Source organism: Delphinus delphis, chromosome 11, assembly GCF_949987515.2.
Source record: "Delphinus delphis chromosome 11, mDelDel1.2, whole genome shotgun sequence".
In the NCBI taxonomy this organism is placed as follows: domain Eukaryota; kingdom Metazoa; phylum Chordata; class Mammalia; order Artiodactyla; family Delphinidae; genus Delphinus; species Delphinus delphis.
In genome coordinates this window covers 81405339-81430215 of record NC_082693.1, presented here as the reverse complement: position 1 = coordinate 81430215, position 24877 = coordinate 81405339, and the positions used below count along the sequence as shown (strand labels likewise).

At 40.4% G+C, this 24877-nt stretch overlaps 1 protein-coding gene across 5 annotated transcripts in view; it reads right to left on the bottom strand.

Annotated features, from left to right (window-relative positions):
* Window positions 1–24877, bottom strand: part of NR1H4 (nuclear receptor subfamily 1 group H member 4) — a 66006-nt gene that overhangs the window by 22290 nt on the left and 18839 nt on the right. For 3 of the 5 annotated variants that reach the window (XM_060025457.1, XM_060025458.1, XM_060025459.1), the window contains one exon: window positions 11631–11996. In XM_060025457.1, coding sequence (XP_059881440.1) covers window positions 11631–11996 — 366 coding nt within the window. Of the gene's footprint in view, window positions 1–11630; window positions 11997–17692; window positions 18690–24877 lie in introns of those variants that run through there. The other 2 variants (XM_060025455.1, XM_060025456.1) reach the window with 2 other exon arrangements.

Below are 24877 nucleotides of genomic sequence, written 5' to 3'. Positions count from 1 at the left end.
TAAATGCTTGTGAAGGACGTGCCACATTAAAGGGAGACAGCAATTCCATCACAGACTTGGAGATCTGCACATTTGTTATGACAATTTTCCAAGCAGAAGGCAATAAAAATTGTCCTAGTAAAATAAGTATAATATGACAATTTCCCATCAGCTAAAAGTCTAGTGTCTCGAGGAAAAGGCATTATATGGGCTGGGAATGGCCCTGATTAATTCCAAGTAGGGGGAACCACAGAAGACCTCATGAAGGAAGTAGAATTTGAGCTGGACCTCAGAGAATAAGTAGGATTTTGAAACATGGACTTTGAGGGAGGAAGGACAGTCTGGGAAATGAGCAAGTGCACGGAGTTATGGAAATTCCAAGGAAGGGTAGATAATCCATCTTGATGGGAGGGTAGAGTGTGGGGAGAATTAGTGGGAGCTGGATGAGGGCATGTAGTGGGACAGAATATGGTTAAATGCCGTTGAATTCCAAGCAAAGAAGTTGAATCTTTATATCAAGTAGAGAGAGAGAGAAGCCTTTAAAGGGTTTTGGCAGGGGAGGGTCTAACCTAACCTGCGTGTTGGGAAGACTCCTTGGGGCAAGGTCAAGAAAGGTGGGACAGGGAGATCGGAGACTGGAGGCAAGAGACTGTTATGGCCAGAGGGTGACTGATGCCTGACCTATATGGGGCGGGGAGTGGGGGGGCAGGAAACAGAGGAACATTCAGGACTTGATAACTAACTCAATATGAAAACAAGCTGAAGAAAAAGTTAGAGATGTCAAGGTTAAAAAAGTCATAGACTTGCTTTTGAATTTGTGAGCTGGTATAACTTTCAGTAGGAATGGTATTACCATTTTCCTAAATGTCAAATCCAACCACATAGAGTCTAAAAAAAGACTGTGCTTCAGATCAGTGTTGATATTGGGAGTGCAAACACCACGTCGTGCAATTCAAAAGAAACTACAGACAAAAAAAGAAAGAAAGAAAAGAAAAGAAAAAAAGAACTTTTTCCTGATACCAAATGATTGATCTCAATGACCACTTTAGCTTACTTGAGTCAATCTTCCCACTAATTTTCTGCCCCTCCCAGGCACAATTCCCTCTAAAACCATGATAGATATTGATAGCTCAATAATGAATTGAAATAAAATTCCTTATTCCAGGATGAGTCAAAGGAACAGTGCTAGGACAATTCTGCAGGTTTTTTTTTGCTCTGGTATTAACTGAGAAAGGACTCATTATCATCTCAATAGCTGAATTAATTAGCTTTCACTCTGAGGTGGCAACACAATGTTATCATTCTATCATTTAAATAAGGCTACATATACTGTATTTATACTTATGCAAATCAATCCGTACACATACCTCTGCCTCTCTCTTGTGCATATTCAACAATGCCCATATCAGAAAAGTCATATGAAAATGAATGGAAAGGAAATTCACTGAGGAACAGAGGCTCCCCGGTAAAGGAAGATGAATAGACAGGGCTGGCATTGCCCTCAGGGGAGTGTGTAGCGCTAGGGGGCTTCCTGGGGTGGCAGGCGAATAAGCTATAGGATGGTAAAATGGATCCCTCAGTTACGCAGAATATTGGACATCCTGCTTTTCTGCTTCTTTATACAGATAGAACCCATACCATACCCTACTCCCAACTCATACTTACATACATGCCCACACAGACACACATGCACATACTGGACTCCAGGGACTGACAGTAGGCCACACATTACTTTGAAATCAATAAGATGTTGGTTGATGTTTCAACCTCTAAGGGTCTCCTGACTTTTTAAACAGCAACAGACACATAGGACTGAGGAATTAGTTATGTTAACATCCAATACGGCCTAAAGAAAGTCAGCTTTTAGTTCTGCCTCAGCAGACCATAGAATAAAAAGGACTCCACCACCGACTTGTACAGGACTTATTCTGTAGCAGGCACTTTTAAACACTTTGCATATGGCGTTTCACTTAACACTAATAACAATCCTATGAGGTAGACCTAGTCTTATCTCTCTCTTATAGGTAAGGAGACTGAGTTACATAGAAATTAAGTCATTTGCTCAAGGTCCTACAGATAGTAAATGGTAGAGCTCAGATTTGAACGCTGATAGGCTCAGTTCCGTACTCTATGCTCTTAACCACTATATTATGCTGTCCTTCTAGTTAGGAGATTACATTCTTAAAAATTGTCTTTTGACATTAATCTCCCCAAATCCCATTTTGCAGGTGAAGTGCTCCACAGTTTCATCCCTATCTCCAAAGCTTCTTCAGAAACATCCTGTTCTCCCTCCCCACTCCAGATGTCTGCTCCACCTCTGTCTCACTGGTAGAAAACTGCAAAGTAGCACAAACTAGACAGAACAGCTGCCAATACTGAACCAGGTAAGCTTTGGTCTCCATCACACAGTTTCTTAGGCTTTAGGATCTCAATTCCTCTCTTTGAGTTGTTTGCTGAAATTTTTAGAACTCAGTAATAGACTCCTGATCGCCTGGCAGGAGCTGTTTTAGGTCGTTGTTTTTGAAAAAGCAAACTCTCAAACTTTTGAGATGCAGTCGATAAAAATTATTCTTGACTATTTAGTTCTTGTTAATGTTGCTTTTAAGGTTTTTTTCCCCCTTTATCTGTTAGGGAGCCACAAAAAAATGTCTACCTGATTTTCCAACACTTACTTTTATCATTATAATTTCTAATTTTTTTTTCTTAAATAGGTTTAAAAAGAACTGACTTTGAATTACTTTTGGAAGTTGCCTAATGTCACTCCAAAGTAGGCAAATCAACAAACAACCTAGTAGTCAAAGGGCATTCGTAAAACTTCTATACTCCCTCTGGAAAAAAAAAAAATACTGTGAAATAAAAGTTCCTTAAAATAACATAGTTTGGGCTTCCCTGGTGGCGCAGTGGTTGAGAGTCCGCCTGCCGATGCAGGGGACACGGGTTCGTGCCCCGGTCCGGGAAGATCCCACGTGCCGCGGAGCGGCTGGGCCCGTGAGCCATGGCCGCTGAGCCTGCGCATCCGGAGCCTGTGCTCCGCAACGGGAGAGGCCACGACAGTGAGAGGCCCACGTACCACAAAAAAAAAAAAAAAAAAAGAAAATAGGAATACAACAGAGAAAATCAATGAAACCAAAGCTGGTTCTCCGAAAAGATCAATAAAATTGAAAAATATCTAGCAAGGCTAACCAAGAAAAAGAGAGAAGACACAAATTACTAGTATCAGAAATAAAAGAGAGCCATTACTACTAATTCCATGGATATGAAAAGCATAATAAAGGAATATTATTTTAAAAATTGTATGCCTTCTCTATATCTTTAATTCTGTGTTTGTAAGGAGGGGAGATGGTTCTGTGGAAATAAAGCCTATCCAAATGATCAAACAACAAAATGCAAAACACAAAAACACAAAACCACTAGTGGTTATCAGTGGTTGCCTCTGGGGAACAGGACTTGGGGCAGAAATGGTTGTGCAGGGGATTTTCTACCGTTTGACTTTTGAATGACATGTACTCATTGCTTTGACAAAATGTTCAAGTGACGAAGTTGTCTAAAGGAGTTGAAAGCAAAAATCCGTGGACACCCTAATCCCTACTGGGTATCCTTGGGAGACTGAGGGCAAGGGTAACATCTGCAGGGGTTGGGCTTTTCAGGCCCTTAACAGCTGTTTAAACTCCCAGGTAGGCAAACTCCCAGGAGCTGGAGGCTTATACTGACTAGTGGCCTCTAGTCGCTACTTTCCTATTTATATATTGCTTATATATTTAGTTTAAATATTTTTTCTTATTTAAATCTAATTTCTATTGTCTTCAGTTTGTCTTATATCATTGCTCTGTATTTATTTGATATATCAACTTTTATTCATTGGAAATCACCCTTCTATCGTTTCCTTTTTCTATTTGTTCTTTTAGATACCATTTTATTGCTTTTGTATTTTTAATCTTTTTTGTTTGTTTGTTTTACTGGTTTCTCTTTTTTTCTATTTTAGCTCAATTATGTAAACTGTTTTCCTACTTTGCTTTAAAATGGTGAAAGTGAGAGCAGGAATTTTGTTTTGTTCACCACTGTATCGCGTAGGCTTAGAATAGCGGCTGGCATATAGTTGGTACTTAATAATATTTACTGAAAAAAATTGAATTAATTAATTCAAACTCCCAGCAGCTAGAGGCTTAATTAGTTAACTAATAGGAAGAGAGATAGTTTTGAAAATAGTGTATGATCCAAATTAAGGGGGCTGGATGAAGAGAAGAATAACGATGATAAAATAATAGGAATTCATCAACAAAACAACAATAGCGAATGTTTTATGAGCACTCAAGGTGTGCCAGGTACAGAGCTGGAGGTTTTAAAAACAATGTCTCTATTCACAAATGAATCAACGGACAAAGGATTAATCTCCAAAATATACAAACAGCTCATGCATCTCAATATTAAAGAAACAAACAACCCAATCCAAAAATGGGCAGAAGACCTAAATAGACATTTCTCCAAAGAAGACATACAGATGGCCAAGAGGCACATGAAAAGCTGCTCAACATCACTAATTATTAGAGAAATGCTACAATGAGGTATCACCTCACTCCAGTCAGAATGGCCATCACCACAAAATCTGCAAACAACAAATGCTGGAGAGGGTGTGGAGAAAAGGGATCCCTCTTGCACTGTTGGTGGGAATGTAAATTGATACAGCCACTATGGAGAACAGTATGGAGGTTCCTTAAAAAACTAAAAATAGAATTACCATATGATCCAGCAATCCCACTACTGGGCATATACCCAGAGAAAACCATAATTCAAAAAGACACATGCACCCCAATGTTCATTGCAGCACTATTTATAATAGCCAGGTCATGGAAGCAACCTAAATGCCCATTGACAGATGAATGGATAAAGAAGAGGTGGTACATATATACAATGGAATATTACTCAGCCATAAAAAGGAACGAAATTGAGTCATTTGTTGAGACGTGGATGGATATAGAGACTGTCATACAGAGTGAAGTAAATCAGAAAGAGAAAAACAAATATCGTATATTAAGGCATGTATGTGGAACCTAGAAAAATGGTACAGATGAACTGGTTTGCAGGGCAGAAGTTGAGACACAGATGTAGAGAACAAACGTATGGACACCAAGAGAGGAAAACCACAGTGGGGTGGGGATGGTGGTATGCTGAATTGGGCGATTGGGACAGACATGTATACACTGATGTGTATAAAATTGATGACTAATAAGAACCTTCAGTATAAAAAAACAAACAAACAAACAAAAAACAACTAATACTAAACTTTCTTTGGGTTATTTATATGGAAATATGTTAATATAAATGTTTCAGATATCACATGAAATTTCTAAAAATCTTATATGTTCTGGTATAATATTATAAGTCATAATTCTAGTTATTACTTTAAAATGTGTATCTCAGAAATAACTAAATTTCCTTGTCAATTGCATTATTATGAACTTTCATAAAATCTTTAACCGTGGTCATTTTTAAGTCGTTTGTCATTTAGAGACAGTTCTGGGTGTACTCTGATGCTTTCACAAAAATGTTCCTACAAAAGGGTCTCATCTTCAAGGAATTCATGGAAAAGACTGACAAGTACAGGTTTCTGGTAACCGACTATACTGCTGAAGTGAATGAATAAGCATTTTCAGAACTCTAATGGAAAACTGATGAATTCGTAAAAGTGCTAACAAAAGATCAAGATGAAAAAAAAATTAATTACATGGGACTGAGTGAACTGTTGAGGATGATTATAATTTTTGTGACTTTCTGTTTGAATAAAAAAAAAATCCCACAAGGACTCAGAGGCAAAAATATACAAATCAATTTTCACTGCAAAGTAAAGAAGCTGTTACAGTGGTGGATTACTGGACTGAATGTCAATATTATGACATAGCGCGAGTGTGTTTCGTGTTTGGTAATTGCAATCATCATTGCTTTTGTTGTGGTCATCCATTTACAATGCTTGGTGTCAGTTTATTTATCTCTTGTAAAAATAAAATACAGTGTGTGTGTGTGAGTTGTGAAAAAACAAAAGGAAACTTAAAAAAAATAAAAGAACCACAACAACAAAAAAACCCCACAAATGTCTCATTTTTTCTTCATGACAACCCAATCATAATAGTAATAATAGCAGACATTTATTGAGGGTTTCCTACTGGCAAAGACTATGATAATCGCTTTACGCACATTACCTTATTTAAATCTACCTCAAAGGGTTTTCTTGAAGATGAAATGAGTTAGTACACGTAAAGTCTCCTGATAAAGCCTGCACAAAATAATCACTTGATGTATGCTATTTCTCTGTCTATCATCATCACATTGCCATCATCTCACCTTCCTCCTCCTCATCTTTATTATTATCCTCATTTTACAGGTACGAAGTCTGAAGCCCAGAGACATTAAGTAACTTGGAAGAGAATCAGCTGGGGTTGGAATCCAGGTTATCTGCCTTCAGAGTCCTACTCTTCCCAAGACTTTTATAACAAAAGTCTTCCAATGCAGTGAAATCGTTTAATCCTCACCCCTTGAATCACACTCTAAGATAATTTGACCTATAGAGTTCATTGGGATCATTATTAAATTTTATAAAATCAGACCTCAAAATCAAATAGGATTTCAGTAAGTTTATAAGTAAGTCAGGGCTCCTCAGCTCTAACCCATAAACCAAAGGCCTGTTGGAAACTCGCTACATCTATCCTATATGTCACAATTGTTTCAATAATTCTAGAATCTTTTCTAAAACTTCAGAACTAAGTCTAATGCTGGTTCACTATCTTATATAAAAATATGTTCCAAAGGATGAAAAGTCCCCCATTTGCTCATATAAAATGCCTTTTAAACGTTCTACCATTCTTTCCTGGCATGGAGATGGTTGTGAGTGGCATTGACATTGACCTATTTGGGAATGCAGCCATTTGAAATATCCAGTCAGATGCAGATCAGTTTTTCAGTTGAGGTTTGAGATTTGAGTCAAAATTCATCCAGACCTTAGCATATTTCCATATGCTCCACACTGATAACCGAGGGGGAGGGACAGCTCTCGATTTAATCTAGTGCCGAGCAAATGGCTCTCATTGTCACTTGGCATTATGCTTATGTTCTGCAGTTGTTGTTTTTTTAAAAAGTCAAAATTTATCTCATTGATGCCATGAATACCTGTAACAAATAAAACCTTAAAAAAAATTAAAGTATTTCTAACAGAAACAGAGACCAGTGAAATCAGGAAGTTTAACCGTGGTCTTTGTTTTATTTTTAAGTTTTAAAAAATTGGGACTTCCCTGGTGGCACAGTGGTTAAGAATCCGCCTCCCAAAGCAGGGGACACGGGTTCAATCCCTGGTCAGGGAGCTAGATACCACATGCACGCCTCAAGTAAGAGTTTGCATGCCACAACTAAGGAACCTGCCAGCCGCAACTAAGGAGCCTGCCTGCCACAACTAAGACACAGAGCAACCAAAAAAAGAAAAAAATTCTCGTGGCTATGTATGAGTGTGTCTGTGTGTGTTTAAAGTATTACATTCATGAAAGATCTGCAGTGAAGTCCTAAGGCAAGAGAGCTACCAGGATCTTTACATAAAAAAAATCTAATTTAATCCTCACAAGAACCCTGTAAAAAATAGATATTATTCCTAATTCACAGATTGGAGGCTCAGAGAAGTTACGTATTCTGTCAACTGAGGTTGGCTAGTTGGATTCGTGCGTCCTCTACTGTGAAGGCAGGACAGTTGAACACAATCTCTCCCAGACTCCCTTGCCGCTAAATGTGGATACAATTTAAGCTCTGCCAAACAGATGCCCTTGTAAGATATTTGAAAAGTGGAAGTGAAGAAAGAGCTGTGCTTCTGTTGTTTCTGCTGGCAAGCAGGATCATGGTTTTGCTGTGGCAGCATCTTGTTTTCCAGTTGCTAGCTTCCAGGGCATTGAGAGACTAGACACAGGGTATTCATCTTCTGTATGTACAGATTTAGCAGGTGCACCATGGCTCTGGAGCCAGTAATTGCAGTGAAGGCAACTTCCTGATCCCTAAAGGTCAACTAAGGTACCGTCTTCCTGGAGTCAATAATTCTTATGTTAGCTTCCTGACCCCCCATCTTCTTGAATAACAACTGCCCCGGCAAACCAGTTCTGCAGTGTGGCTTGGAGACTCAGCATAGAACCTGTTCCTCTGCCCTTCCAAGTTCTCCTGTACTGATTCTTCTCTGCTTGAAATTTGGTTTCTGCTTTACTTTGTTGAACTTTGACTAATCAATATATTAAGGAACTTGCTTAGTCAGCCAAGAGGTATAGAGCCTAGATTCAATTCATGCCTGTCAAATCCCAGAGCTCATACTCCCTCTGATGGAAAGTTATGGCGTGAAATTCATTTTGTATCTGGTAGGCGCAGATATCCAAGGGGTGTGGGGCGGGGGGATGAAGGTGGCCAAGCTTTTAGGCCTGCCTGGCCCAGAGGCACTGGTTCTTTGGCTTGAACTCTACCCTATTCTGTGCACTTCCTCCTCATTTACTAAGCCAGAATGATTTTCATTTGTTTTCTCGAGACAACATCTAAAAAGCACAAAGGGGGCTTCCCTGGTGGCGAAGTGGTTGAGAGTCCACCTGCCGATGCAGGGGATGAGGGTTCGTGCCTCGGTCCGGGAAGATCCCACATGCCATGGAGCGGCTGGGCCCATGAGCCATGGCCGCTGAGCCTGCGCGTGCGGAGTCTGTGCTCCGCAACGGGAGAGGCCACAGCAGTGAGAGGCCCGCGTACCGCAAAAAAATAAAATAAAAATAAAAATAAATGAATAAAAAGCACAAAGGAGCCAATTATTGGCTTTTCAGTCACCAAAGCCTAAGCCCCAAGATCCCAGACACTAACAAAATTTCCCCAAATTGGGAGAGGCAGACGACCAAAGAGTTAAGACATGTTAAGTACACGAGAAGGTCCTGAACTCTGTCCCTCCCACCCCCTCATCCTCACACACCAGACCCCTCCTGGGACTGGGTGTGCAGAAAGCTTATGGGAACTCCACATCATTGAGAAATCCTAGAAGAGAGGGATTCTTGTGCTCTTTCCTGGGGAGAGTCAGGGGAGGCCCTTGGGGTTCCCTGCACCCCACAAGGCACAGGAACGGATAACGTGGCCATGTGGTTTCCCTGGGCAGCCAGGCATTCCAGGTGACAGTGCGGCAGCATCAGGAGCCCACCCATCTGAGCAGCAGGGAAGCAGGTGGGGCCAGATGGGAAGCAGGGGTGTGCTCAGGATGCCAGGATAGCACCTCCGAGACCTTTCCTACTGGTGAGCGAAGACCAGAGAGAACAGCCCTCAACAGACGCTGGACTATGTTAACAGCACCAAGAACCAGAGCCCCACCTCCAGGACCCAGAAAACTCAGTAGATTCATTCTGAACTGATGAAATAGTTTCCACCAGGGCTTGAAATTGGATTAAATCCAATTATACAAAAAAGGTTCTTTTTCTTGCACATATACCCTGAGTGCTGTGCTCTCTCACTGCATAGTTTCCAGTTAATTCTGAGAGTTATTGGTCTAGAACAGGGGTCAGCAAATTACAGCTAGGCCCTGGGCCCAATCTGGCCCACTGCCTGTTTTTTATTGTCCTGCCTATTTTTGTAGGCTAAGTAAAGCCACTCTTACGTGGCTGAGTTTGCAGAGTTGCGTAATCGCAACAAGGCCGCTATGGTGCAAAGCCTACAATATTTACTATCCATCTCTTTACAGAAAACAATTGCCAAACCCTGATGTAGAACATGGGCCCTGCCTGGCTGTATCTCATCTGCTCTTGCACTCTTGTCCTTCTGCTGTCATCATGGGGGCAAAGTCTCAAATCAAAATCAAAGAAAAAGCCCTACCTTTCTCTGCTTTTAAAAATATACCTACGTTCAGATCCAGCTTTTCCTCCCTGAGCTCCCCAGAGGACCGGTTCTCCTTAGACCAGTTTTCTGTCCCCTGGTCTCCTGACCCTGCACTTGCCTAGTAGCTTCCTAGCTTTGACTTCTATTTTCTATCCTTTATGGGCTTCTCATCCTCTGCCTGTCTTTGAGTCGCTGTTTCTTAGGGTTGTCCATGGCACTCTGGTCCCCCTCTACTCACCTGGCCATGCCCCAGAATTCTCAGGAGGACCAGGTTTCACTCCAGCATTCACCTGTAAGGAGGTGAGCTGGCCCAGGTTACTAACTTTAAGGTTTTATCCCCTTGGCTTGGATAATACCGATACCTCGACACCTAAATGGAGCACTTGATTCTCTTCCTTTGGCCACCAAGTTAGTCAATGTTAGCCTTGAACAATAGCTCAGAGAGCAGAATGATCACTTGGTGGTTAATAATAGAGTCTCTGGGGTTAGATTTAGAAGCAAGAGATTTGAAGCTACACCCCTTCTTAGCTAGGAAGCGATGAGCATGGATTTTCATCATGGCATTCCAAATTTACTATGCTTTTATTTATTTACACATCTACTCTGTACCGGACACTGTGTTAGACGCTATGAGGAGTAACAGAGCTGAAGAAGACACAATCTATGTCTTCAAAGAACTTATATGTAACTTTTACCCATATAGACTTGGCTCTCCACAAAATGGATAAGAGTATTTTAAAGGCCATAAACGAGATCTTTGAAATTTTCTTTATAGATCTGTTTTAAAATTTGGGGCATAAATACTACTTTGTTTTTTAAAAATCTAATGAAATCACACCAAGTTTTAAAGAGCTGACTAATATAATTTTAGACAATCTGATCACTTGAACTTTCAAAGGTCTGAAATGTCCTAGAGCCATTCTTATGTGGCTGGGTCCTCTGTTTATTTTTATGGCAATCATTGGCATCTGGAAATACCAAACTGGCTCGCCATTCAACAGATTCTGCTCCAGGGACAGTTCTTTATCAGCTTTCAAAGTCCTGGAAGCTAACAGAGTGCCTAATACATGGTAGGCATCCCATGAATATTTGTTGAAAGAACAAATGCAAAAATAAATAGATGAACCTACTAGTCCATTATGTTCTTTCCTCTCACATTTTACAAACTTATCATCTGTGTCCTTATCGGGAGAATATCACATAGGGCTTTATATTGAGTCATTTTCATGTTTCATGTGTTATACCTTATCCATCCTAAATGGATTACAATTTCATCGATTTCCCCTATATCATTGCTCACAGATCTATTTTCCTGCTAAGTGAAATATTTGTTGAATATAGGCTATCATTACTTCCTTTTTGTTTTCTTTTGTTTGCTTTTCTTCCTCTGTCTCTTTCTCAATTAACTAAAGTACGTGAAAATGAATGTTAAAATATTTATTGAATAAAATCTTATTCTCCTTGACCTTAATTTTAAAAGAGATGAGTTCAGCAATTTCTCTTTCTTTTCAAAAAACAACACAAACAAACAAAACCCACAATCATAAATTCCTTCTAACTATGTGTGAGGTTGTGAATGGGAAAAAGTTTACTTATATCCAAGCTAAATACTCTAATAAGATTTCCCTAGAAATCTATGACATCCCAATGAAGGAGAAGACGTAGGAAGAAGTAGAGCAGAGGAGGAGAAAATGGGAAGTTATTTGGGAAAAGGGAAGAATCCAGTTTGAGGGATTTCAACAACCAGTAGAGAAAAACTTTAATAAGGAGAAAACTGCCAACCAAAAGAAGCTTACCTTTGCACCCCTCACAGGTCAGTGCATTATAGTGGTAACCGGATGCTCTGTCTCCACAAACAACACATAGCTCATCCCCTTTTATTCTCCCTGCTGATGCACCCAGTCGGGCCTTCTTTGTCACAGGAATCTCCACTACCTCAGTCTCTCCCTGGTAGAGAGTCTCAGCAGGCATTCGCCTGAGTTCATATATTCCAGGAGAGTACCACTCTTCAGGCTGCTGGGGATAGAAACCCAGGTTGGAATAATAGGAAGATGAGGAAATCTGTGGTTGAACTTGGGGAAACTGAATGTTGTTGTATTGTGAGTATGGTTCCACTTCTAGATTCTGTCCCAGAGGACCTGCTGCTTGTTCTGTTAGTACACCTGAACAAAAGCGATAACAAAACTGGAATTAATGTCATCATTCTATAAATAAGAGAGGTAGTTTAGCATATGGTTAGGAGTACAGGCTCTAAGGAAAGATTGAAATATTTGCATATTTACATTAAAATTTTAATATAAAATTAACTTTTTTACAGTAAAAGAACTATTAACAGATTAAATGACAATATTAAAAGCTCAGAAAGATATCTGCAACATAGAGGACAGACAAAAACACTCATCATTCATATGTAAAGAGCTTTTGCAAACCAATAAGAAGATATTCAACATGGAGAAAAGGAAAACAAACAAGAATGTTTAAAAGAAAAAGAAAAAAGGAAAGTTAAAAAAACTATTCAACATGGAAAACATTCAACAATCCACAGAAAACAAAGATAAAGGACAGGCATATACACAAATGCTATCTTTTGTCATTTCTGTCTTACAAAATCCTATAAAGTGGGTTAACAGTATTATCCCTACTTAAAATTGAGTAGTCAGAGGCACAGAGTAATTATGCAACTTTATTCCTACACACCTAAGTAGCTGAGATTTGGACTTTGAGTCTGACTTCAAAGCCCATGTGCTGAATTGCTCCTCTCTGCGATAATTTCAAATGTGTGATGCTTTAAAGCTTGTCTCTTCCTCCCTCTGTACTTGAGTTTGTTAGTCCCTTCAATGCCTCCGCTTTCAGGTAACCTATAGCTAGGCCTGCAAGACTCTGCATGATCTTACCCTTTCTTTCTTTTCCAGCCATTTCCCATGTTCCGCCTTCCATATTCCTTAAATATGCCTTGCTGCTTCCAGACTCAGGACCTTTCCCACATGCTGCTTCCTGAGCCTGGAAATTTCCTCAACAGCCATCCCCTCCAAGAACGTTATCTCACTATTCTCCACTTACCTCTAAATTTCCATTTAAGTATAGCTTCTCTTGGGAAGTCTTCCCTAAACCTAGGTCCCTGGGTGTCTGAACCCAGTTGTATAGTACTTACCTACCCTTCATGGGCCTCCCTTTACTTATCTGTAAAGAGAAGACTCCATGCTGCATGATGTTATAGTTCTTCTTTATGTCTAAAACCTCTATAAGTGTATGACCAACAGTTTATGGGCATTAGAATTCAGGGCCTTTCTACAACGCAAAGTGGAAAATATGTATGTTGAATGTTTGTTTAAAATAAAATGCTTTCTGCATTGAGACAGGAAATCACTGATGGAACACAAAGGATACAATATCTGTGCAAAATCAATTTTGTTACTTTCATGCCCAACTTATCCACATAAAACCAGCACTGAGTCAGTATATCTGACAGTCAAAAAATTTTGGCCATGGGGCTTTGTCTTATGACTGCAAAATGGAAAAATATAAAAATATGGAATTATTACAGAAAAAAGAGAAGCTAAAATATGAGCAAAATCTTGATCTATTTAATAACTAAATATGGTTAAAATTTCTGGAGTGAATACAACTGAAAAGAGCTAAAAGCATTAAAATCATTCGTTTCATCTAGGTTTTATCCTCCGACCCATCTTACCCTCACTCAACTTCCCATCCCCACCCCCAGCCCCAGTTTCTCTCCACCTACAGGTCTAGTAAAGTCAAGCAACTTGCCTGAAGTCACATAATCAATTAATGTCAGAATCTGGATTCCGTAGAATCTAAGGAAATATGTAGTTGTTTTCTCCTCATAAGACAATTCCAAGATCTCTGAGCATTATTTCAACAAATCTTTTAATAGTCAAGAGACACAATGGAGTCCCAACTCAAGTCAAATCATGTTATCAATATCTGGAATCATCTCAGTTAAAATGGAACACTTTCACAAAGACATCAATTCTACTATATGAAAACAACACAAAACAGGGTAAGAATATGAGATCAGTACACAATATTATTAAATAATGCCTCTATTCCCAAAGCACATCCACTTCTAGTATTTCACGGTGTTCCCACCAAATTTCCACAGAGTAGAGACAATAAATATACAGGCAACTTACAATAAAAAACCCCAGCATGGACAACATCCTCCAAAATGGTGGGACAAGAATAACTTCCATGAACTGACTGTGAGACCTTGAACAACTGCCTAACATTTTTCTGTTTCTTCTGTAAAATGGGGCTACTAACACCCAGGCTCGCTATCTCATAAGGTAATTCTGAGTGTAAGATACAGTTTCTGAGAAAAAGTTTTGATAAGTGGAGTGCCATAAAAAGACATGTTTGTTTCCTAAAGAACCTAGCAAAATCTTGATTGTATGATAGTTAATAGTTAGTTAATTAGTAAATATTAATACACATCAGTCTGTTTTGATGCTATAAGTTATAGGATACTTCTTTCACTCATAAATATATTGAACAATTTGCCTGACACTGTCCTAGGTTCCGAGGACACAACAGTGACAGACAGACAGAAAACAGATAGAAGAGGCCCCAGACTTTCTCTTGTTTGTGTATTTGGGGTGGGGAGAGGTGGGAGTATGTCAAGGGCTGGGATAAAACCAAGTAAGCAAATACAGAATTTTCTGACAGAGCATAAGATGTGGAGAGGGCAAAGGTAAGTCAACTTTAGAGTGTACTTTCGGAAAAGGTAAATTCATTTCTATTTTAATGCAATTTATGAGTGATTTTTTAAAGAATCAGTTTATCAAGAAAGAGGAGATTTTGGATTTCTTTATAACACAAATTCTCCATGGGAGTTTAGGGAAGAGTTCTTAAATGCGAACACTTGAATGGACTCCAGGAGAGGCTGACACCCCCTGTAAAGGGAAGCAACATTTTTCTGGGTAGAGGGTCATTTGGTAGCATTTAACAATTTCTCTAAAGGAGTACCATCAAAGGGAAACTTCTGAGATGCAAGCATTCTATACCTTTCAACATGGTAGCCGCTAACCATATGAATATTGAACATTTGAAACACGGCTAGTAATAATGAGGAAATGAATTTTTCATTTTATGTAACTTTAAATAATTAAAACTTAAAATTAAATAGCTGCATGTGGCTAATGACTGCCATATCCGACAGCGCAGCTCTAAGGAGTTTGTGACCAGAACCACTGTGAACCCAAATGGGAGAATCAGGTTCACGTACAAGGGATGGCCCTTCTTCATAAACCCACAGTTAGTTTCTGATGAGCCCGATAAAGGGTTCAGATTATGTCCAGTTTTTCATCCCTGGCACAAAGCTGCTTCTAGTAAACGTTTCATGAATGTTTGTCGAAATGTTTCATGAATGGAAAAATTGCCTTCTCGGCCTTCCTTTATTTCCCAATCCATGGTTTCTTAACAGATGATATGACTTGGTTTATGAAGTTGTACGCCGTTCCTGGTGCCAGGCCTTTGTGATGTTGGTGCCTCTCCCCACCTGGTTTGTCAACCCATCACCTCCTCTGTGAGGCCTGTCCCAGTTTTCCTAGGTAGAATTAATCTCTCCTACCCTCTGTACACACTCTACTGCAGCACTCAGAAGCATGTACCATCATTTTTGTTGGTTTACAGGCTTATCTTTCATGCTATATCATTTGAGGTGGTAGGACATACTCGTTACAAGCGCTTCTGTGTAGACAAACCTGGATTCAGTTCGCCTGCAACTTGCTAGATGTATGAACTTGGGAAAGACATTGAACTTCTTTAAGCTTCTGTTCCTTCCTCTATAAAGCCGGGATCATATAATACACTACTATGTATAAAATAGATAACTAATGAGAACCTACTGTACAGCACAAGGAACTCTACTCAGTGCTCTGTGGTGACCTAAATGGGAAGGAAATCCAAAAAAGAGGGGCTATATGCACACCTATAGCTGATTCACTGCTGTACAGCAGAAACTAACACAACATTGTAAAGCAGCTATACTCCAATAAAATTTTTTTAAAGAAAAGCTGGGATAATATAGTAATTGAAACAAAATATAGTATCTAGGTGAAAGGTTGTAATAAAGATAAACTAAGACAAAGAATGTAAACTGCATAGTGCCTAAGCATAAACATTCAATACATTTTTTTTTTTTTTTTTTTTTTTTTTTGCGGTACACGGGCCTCTCACTGCTGTGGCCTCTCCCGTTGCGGAGCACAGGTTCCGGACGCACAGGCTCAGTGGCCATGGCTCACAGGCCCAGCCGCTCCGCGGCATGTGGGATCTTCCCGGCCCGGGGCACGAACCCATGTCCCCTGCATTGGCAGGCGGACTCTCAACCACTGCGCCACCAGGGAAGCTCCTCAATACATTTTTGTTGTTGTGGTTAGTCTGTGAACTCCTGGGGAATACATTAGATTACTATATATTACATTCCCTTTTCTCCTTCATTCCTGGCACCTTACAAAAAGCCTGACACAGTGTAAATCTTTAATAAATGCTTATTAAATTGAAACGATGGAAAATTTACTTCCGCAGCCTTCCAACTAATTTCCATCTCTAAATACAGTGTCAGGGGCTTCCCTGGTGGCGCAGTGGTTAAGAATCCACCTGCCAATGCAAGGGACATGGGTTCGAACTCCGGTCCAGGAAGATCCCACATGCCGTGCAGTGAATAAGCCCATGCACCACAACTACAGAGCCGGCGCTCTAGAGCCCGTGAGTCACAACTACTGAGCCTGCATGCCACAACTTCTGAAGCCCACTCGCCTAGAGCCCGTGCTCTGCAACAAGAGAAGCCACCGCAATGAGAAGCCCACGCACTGTAAGGAAGAGTAGCCCCGGCTCGCCACAACTAGAGAAAGCCCGCATGCAGCAACAAAGACCCAACGCAGCCAAAATAAATAAATAAGTTAATTAAAAAAAAAATACAGTGTCAGCCATTTTTAAACAACACATTTAAACAAAATAACGTGCTGCCAAGTCTACAACCAGAAATATGTTCAAAATTGTAATTATTATGAAAATGATTTGAGTTTCACTTTTAGCTGGAAATTCAAAAGGTAAGATTCTATTCTGAAAAAAATATTAAAACAGACAACATTATATTATACTGTTTATGTTTTAATTATAATCTATATTTTACTTCAGAGAAAACAAAGCGGGCTTAAAGGTAAACTCTTTACTTATCTGATTTTCCATTGACTATTGGGAGAAATCTACTGTGAAACTAGTTCAGTAGATTAATGTTTTTTTAATCTCTTTTTATTTTTCTCATCACAACGCATAGTTTGAAATAAATCTTATATCATTACCCCATACACACTTATACATATGTATAAATAATTGAAACAAAATTTCCGTGAAATAACACTTATCCTTACCTCTTGACGGGCACTCTGACATTTCTATTGTATTCCTATTCTATTCTCTTCTAAATTTTTAATGCTGGTCACAAGTCACAAAATAGATATCATGACCCACTGGGATCTGAGACTTGCCATTTTAAAAACACTGCATGAAATCATGTACTTTAAAATGTTTTTTCAAGTGTCCAAGGCATTAATGCTAGAACTGCCTAGTGTTTAACTTGGAAGAACGGTGCTAATTTTACACACTATCCAGTGAAGAATTATAGGGAAAACACACTTAGATTTAGTCTCAATGAGATACACACCTGCCTAGAGCCCTATAGAAATCACACCACCCCAGCTTCTCACCCCAGTCTTCTGGTTCTGACTGAGCCATCTTTGACAGAGATCTGTTACTGGAATCTCAAGCAAAAGTGCCCCGTGTTTCCTCAGTCCAGTGGCAGAAGCCCCACCGCCAGCATCTGAGAACCTCCGCCTACCTTTAGCAGGCTTCATGCTCATCATTTCCATGGCAAATCCCAACGACGTGCAGCTGTGACAAGGACTAATTTGACCTGGATTTTCTAACTCCGGAAACTGCATTACCATTCTTAGCTTACTCACAGCAACTGAAAATGAGACTAGGTAAGGAGTGACAGAGGCCAGAGGTTGTGGGGTTTACTGATTAACTTCATTACTGAGCAGAATATTTGTAAATGTTTATGAGAAAAGTCCTCGATGCCAAATTGCCTAGTAAGCTGGAAAGCAGTCTCTTAGATAAACATTTTTGGGGAGCACGTTCCAATTTAGGAATTTTTAGAGGACAGATTTTTGTTCAGTGGCTCTAAAAGTCGATTTGGGGGTCAAATGCCATGTTCTATGTCTTGACATTCGTTCCTCTCAAAAGGATACAGATTGGTATAATTTTGTAATGTCAGGAATCATTAAAGCATAATACTTAACGGCGTGAGGTAAACTAATCTGGGTTTCTATCCAGTGTTATGGGTGGAAGTGTGTCCCCTCCTAATCCCATAGGACCGGTGTCCTTGTACAAATGGGAAATTTGTATTTCAGAGACAGAAACTCAGAGAGAAAAGGCAATGTGAAGATACACAAGGAAAAGGTCATCTACAAGCCAGGAAGAGAGGCCAGGAACAGATCCTTCCCTCTCAGCCCTCAGAAAGAACCCACCCAGCTAACACCTTGATTTTGGACTTCTAGCCTCCAGAATGGTAAAACAATACATTTCTGCAATTTAAGCCACCCAGTCTGTGGTATTTTATTATAGCAGCCTTAGCAAACTAATACATGTAGGCTCTCTTGGCACTCACTAGTTCTGCAGACCATGGACAAACTCCTGAACCATTTTCTTTTCTTTTTTTAACATCTTTATTGGAGTATAATTGCTTTACACTGTTGTGTTCGTTGCTGCTATATAACAAAGTGAATCAGCTATACATATACATATATCCGCATAACTCCTTCCTCTTGTGTCTCCGTCCCACCCTCCTTATCCCACCCCTCTAGGTGGTCACAAAGCACACGCTGATCTCCCTGTGCTATGCAGCTTCTTCCCACAAGCTGTCTATTTTACATTTGGTAGTGTATATATGTCCGTGCCACTCTCTCACTTAGTCTCAGCTTACCCTTCCCCCTCCCCGTGTCCTCAAGTCCATTCTCTATGTCTGCGTCTTTATTGCTGTCCTGCCCCTAGCTGAACCCTTTTATGCCTCAATTTCCTCATCTGTAAAATGGGACTGATAATCATGCAACCTCATAGAGTTATTACGAGGATTAAATAAAATATTTATTAAATGCTTAGCAGAGTGTGTGGTTACCCACCATCATCATACTGATATTATAATTATTTAGCCTTGGACTCTTGTTGTAGGGTGGCTTGCTTCCCGAGCAGGAATAATTTCTGCAGCATAACTTGTGGATACCAAGTTTGTGACTGTTGGGTATTTTTTGGAAGGGAGGGCTTCAGAATAGGACTCAGTAGGTCGAGGGTTGAGCTTAGGGATAATGCAACCAAATACACTGTGTCACCTTAGGACAGTCTCTCAGCTTCTGCAGACCTCATTTGTCTACATCAACAGATGGTAAAACAGAGATAATAATTCCTGCTCTACTTCCCTCATGGACCCGTTGTGAAGATAAAATCACATAATAAGTGTGAAAGCAGTTTTAAAAGGCAAATGTGATCTATATAAACGTGATAATCACTGCTAAGCCATTTCTACAGTCTTTACGGGTTTAAAAGGTGGTTCTACATGCATTATCTCATCTGATCCTTACTTGCACCCTTTGAGGAAGGTATAATTTATGACGCCCACTATCTCTTACCCTATTTTACAGACATGGAAGGTCAACTCAGTGAAGTTAAATGATTTGTCTAAAGTCACCCAGCTATTAAGGGATGAAGCAAAGGCTTTAACCAAGGTCTTCTCACTCAAAACCTTGTGGTGGAAAAACTAAAGCACGCTTGCCCTAATTGTCAAGAAAAAGGAAAGAGTGATGGTTCCTAGGTGTATTTCAGCTTTGATTGCTCAACGAAGAATCACCATTTGCAAAGCTGTTCTCAATCCTCAGTTTACTTCTGACCTCGTTCTCCCCTCCTCACAACCCAAGAGCTATACTTGCCATGAGGGACTCTAAGTTGGAAGAGCTACCCAAAGGCTAAGAACCAGGACAAACTATCTCTGAATTTTATATTTCAAGAAGTCTCTACTGAGTTTTTCACTGGTCAGACAGATGAGCCTGTCTGTTGCCCTCAGAAACTTCAATACTAAAAAAGAAATGAGCAGGATAATTTACCTGATCCAGGAGACCCTTGTTGCTGAGTGAAATTCACACAGGATGTTCTCATAATAAGACTGATTGAATCCCTTTGCTTCTTTTGCAGTGAGGACCAACTGCCTCGTGCTATTTTTTTTTCCCAAGGTACATTTTTCCCCTACAAGTCTGTGCTGTTTGAAACAGTAGCCACTAACCATGTATGGCTACTTAAATTTAAGTTAATTTAAATTATGTAAAATTAGAATCAGTTCCTCAGTTACACTAGTCCCATTTTAAGTGATCAGTAGCCACGTGTGATTACTGCATTAGACAAAGTAAATCTGGAACATTTTTATCACCACAGAAAGTTCTATTGGACAGCACCGCTGTAGACGGTACTTGGGGCAAAGTGAATAAAGTGTCAGTCATGGCAAGGAGGGGCGTTAGATATGATGTTATAAAAAACAGGGAAGTCCCAGAGCAAATGCTGGCAATGCTTTTCTGAGAACTATCCCTGAGAATAGACTTGGCTAACAGACTTTGAGTGAAATAATCTCACTGGAAAGACCTTCTCCACTGAGAAGGTGAACAGGAGTGTTCTCTTAACCTGAATCCGTAATCATCCAATTCCGATCCCTTGTGCTGACCATAATTTGGTTGCCTACTTACTATCTATGGAAATTCAGCAGATTCTTTAACATCTTTAAATCTCCATTTTCTCAGCAGTAAAAGGGGACTAGTAATGGTATCTACCTTATAGGAGTGTTATGAGTATTAATATTAATGGCAAATAGTTACAGAGTACTTACAATGTGCCAGGCATTCTTCTGAGAATTCTATTAAATAAGACAAGTAACTTGCACGAAGTTAAAGAATTTGCCTACGACCACATACCAGTAAATGGCAGAGATGGGATCGAATGAGAGTCCACTAACAAATGGAAAATGTGCTTAGCGTGACGCCTGACATATAGAAAGCACTCAAGAAATGGTAGCTGTTATGATCCCAATTTTTTTTATCACTGTAAATGTATAAATTTGCAGTCTGTTTTCATAGTCAACCTTTCTCAGTTTGGTTATTCTGAGAGCCCCTGAGACCTGTTTCTTAGCCTGCAAGGTTGAGAGCCAGGCTCTGGATGGCAACGGATTTGCCCACTAGCTGGCCAACATGCACCTCATTGCATGCATTTTCCAAACTATGCATGCCCCATCTAAAAGAAGCAGTAATTTATGTTGTCATAAGGAAAGGCTCTTCTGATATTTCTTTTCCTTCTCCCATTTCTTAACCTCACTAACAAGAGCACCAGATCTGAGAATCCTGGGAGAGCAAAAACCAAAGCCACAGGGAATTAGTAAAAAATCTTAGAGGCTGCTTCAATCTGTGGAAGAGATATGGATAAGAAATGGTAGTGACAAAATATTTAAATTATGCTAAAGCAACGTTCCATTTTGTCTGAGACAGTGGTATCTTTCCATCTTCTGGAAACTTTTGGCTTTGATTGACCCATCAAGTCAGAACTACATTCACTTGTGTTAAACTCAGTGAGATGGAAAAAGACTTGAAATCAAATGTCAGAAATATTACACAACCCTGCATCTCAAGACCTTTCATTGTATTTTAAAACATCCAGCTGATTCTGTAACATCTGAAAGATTCTTTTAATTTAAGCAAAAGACATAGGCAAGAACCAGATTCCAATAAAAATAAAGCTACCCAGAGAAAATGAGTATCAACAGCTGAGAAAAGCATAACGTTATGAGAAGTAGCTAAAGGAAATGAAGCGCGAGTGAATAGGATTATATAGAATCTGCCCTCCTGCCCCTTGCTAGGCCTTATTCAGAATGGGGCTTTGGAAAGACTACTAGAAACAAAAATAAAATTTATACAAAAACGTGGATTCCATAGCTGTTGTTAGCAATGCTGTAATACCAAGGTGAGATAGAACATGTGTTTTTTCCTTAGAGCACCCAGAAATTTAGTTCCATATTGTTGGTTTTTGTTGGCTCCTTGAAAATTCTTAGCACTCAACAATGATAAGATTAACAGAAATTCCTCTCTTTAATAAGTAGAGTGGTGTTTACTATTCTAACAACTTAAATAATAACAACTACATTTCAAACCCTGGAGTAACGATACTGCTTTATGATGCCTTGAGATTTACAGAACACTTTCCACACAGCCATTCAATCCTCCAACAAACTGTGAAGTGAATGTCATTATTATTCCCATTTTACAGAGGAGAAAACTGAAGTTCAGAGTCTCAGTTGCCTCTGAGACTTTATTTCTTTCAATTTCATTGTTTATTTCCACTCACATTCATTGAACGTTTCCCAGTTTCACCAATCTAAAGGAACTGGACCCATTGTACTGGAAACATTTGGTACGGGAACATAAGATTATACTTTTCTTGCTTATTCTGTGCTATTATTAGAATGCTTTTCTGCTTACTGAGTCTTTAAAATTCTGTGATTTTTTTTCTTTAGTTCTTAAACCACAATTTGCTAAAAGGATACACAGATTTTAATTAACATGCCACATTCTACCTATTCACTACGTTAAACCATGGGAAGCTGTGGACTTTGTCATTATTACCTTTTATTATGCACTAATTGCATAAGACCCTGCCTTCTTCATTCATCAGAGACGCCTTTATTAACCCACTAAATTAATCTTTGACCAAGTTTCCTGGCTCTCAGGATCTCCCAAAGGAAAGCAGACTTGTCTCTCTTAGGTCACCACGTCCTTCCACCCTGTGTTCTGCGTGTGGACTGAGTTACCAATGAGCTAGATTCCCATCTGGATTTGTTAGGGATGTGTGGCAGCAGAATAAGTTAAAGGACCTCCCAAGGTGACTCCAGCCCCATCTCTGTAATTCTATTCTAAGTTTCTTTACTTCTTTTCTACAAGGGCCAGCCTAAGAAAACAGAGCTATAGAGCAAATCTCCACCTTTTCCCCTCACCTACCACCTTAGCTTTCCTTTAAACATTCCAATTGATTTTGGGGGGAAATCACACTAATACTGTGTGGCAGCCCCGCTGGTGATGATGCACATCCTCTCATTTCAGCTGCAGCTGTAGCAGGTAATCACGTGCAAGCTCAGACTCACTTCACATTGGCACTCTGCTGCACATCTCTTTGCTTTCTTCCCAGAGCTTCTCCAATGCCACAGGAGACCACCCGGCTTGATTCCATTGGGAGCAGCAGAAGCACAGCCCAGAAGTGCAGGGAAGTTAATGCCCCCAAGGGCGACCCTCAACCAACGGGAGCCAGAGGTCGGTTAATAACTGCCCCCATGCCCGGTGCCTCAGTGGACAATTCTTTCGGCTTCTCCCAGTGGAATCGCCCACAGCAGCGATCTTCATAATTCAACTCGTCTTGGTTTTCCCTCCTTCCCTGTCTCATCACCCCAGTCCTTTGCTTCTGCTCCCTGGGATGACCTCTCACATAAACTGTCTGCACACAATTCATTGCCTCAGACTCTGCTTCTCAGGGTAACCATTTATACGGGTGGAGATGCTTCCCCTTCTTGAGCAAAGCCTTTAGAGAGTGAGGGGTCCACAGCCCTCTCTAGAAGCAGCTGAAAGGCCTCACTCAAGAGGTCATTAGTGTCTCCACTGCCCATTAGTGAGTGCCCATCAGTATTTGTTGAGTAATCTTTATGTCACCTTCTCAATGTCTTAAATTAAATCCCAGTGTCTTGGGATTTAATTATGGCCTTTAGAGTAACCTGCAGGAAGGAGGACCATGCCCAGGACCACCTTGAAAGTCATGTCATGTCAGGTGAGTATCACTGGGTCCAAGTCACCACTTCCTGACATGAAAACTGTAGCAATTTGTCGACTCAAATGCTAATCCTAGGTTGTCCTAGAATTCCCAGCCTAATAATCTCCTTTTACCAGTGCTAATTAATGGAAATATGGGGTCCAGAGCCAGTTCTCTAGACTCTTTCGACTTGCCTAAATTAAAAACGAGAAGACAAGGCCCTTCCAAGTCATTCTAGACGTTGGGCCTTTGCATTTGCTATTTCTTCCAACTAGAATGTTCTCTTTGGCTCTGTCTTTCTCAGCTCCATTGTCAACTCCCCAGAGGCCTCGACCACACCGGTTAGAGCAGCCTCATTCTTCCAGTCACTATGACATCACACTGTTTTGTTGTTTCCATAGCACTTCCTGTCTTCTTCCTTGCTTTATTCTAACATCCAGCATATGGTCAGTGTTCAATGTTTGGTTAGAAGAAATTATAGCCATCCACATGCAATAGAGTAAACCTCACTTGCCCTTGTTATAACAACATGATGGCTGTTTTTTTTTTTTTTTTTTTTTTCCGTACGCGGGCCTCTCACTGTTGTGGCCTCTCCCGTTGCGGAGCACAGGCTCCGGACGCGCAGGCTCAGCGGCCATGACTCATGGGCCCAGCCGCTCCGCGGCATGTGGGATCTTCCCGGCCCGGGGCACGAACCCACGTCCCCTGCATCAGCAGGCGGACTCTCAACCACTGCGCCACCAGGGAAGCCCTGATGGCTGTTTTTGATTACAGTTACACCAGTGGAAAAGAGTACAGCTCTCTGGCTAATTGAGCCCATGAGTTAACACTTCTGAATCTCGAGCACATCTCAAGATCTAGGAGTGGTGAGTTAGGCACTGTGGGCTACTCATCCATGAGCCACAGTCCTTTCCCTGGTGCTCTGTACCCTAAGCTCAGGGTGGGAGGTCCATAGAGTCCAACAGTGTCATCAGGACATAAAAGAAGATGGGCAGGAGGAATAAAGGGGTCAAAATACTCTTTGTCCTCCCCTTTAGCGCAGGTATGTTTTCCCCTGGGGGAAAGAGGCGTGGGGAAAAAAATGCTTCGACCTGGCTCTAGAACTTAATGGGGAAGAGGAAAAGGAGTCCCAATGGTCACATGG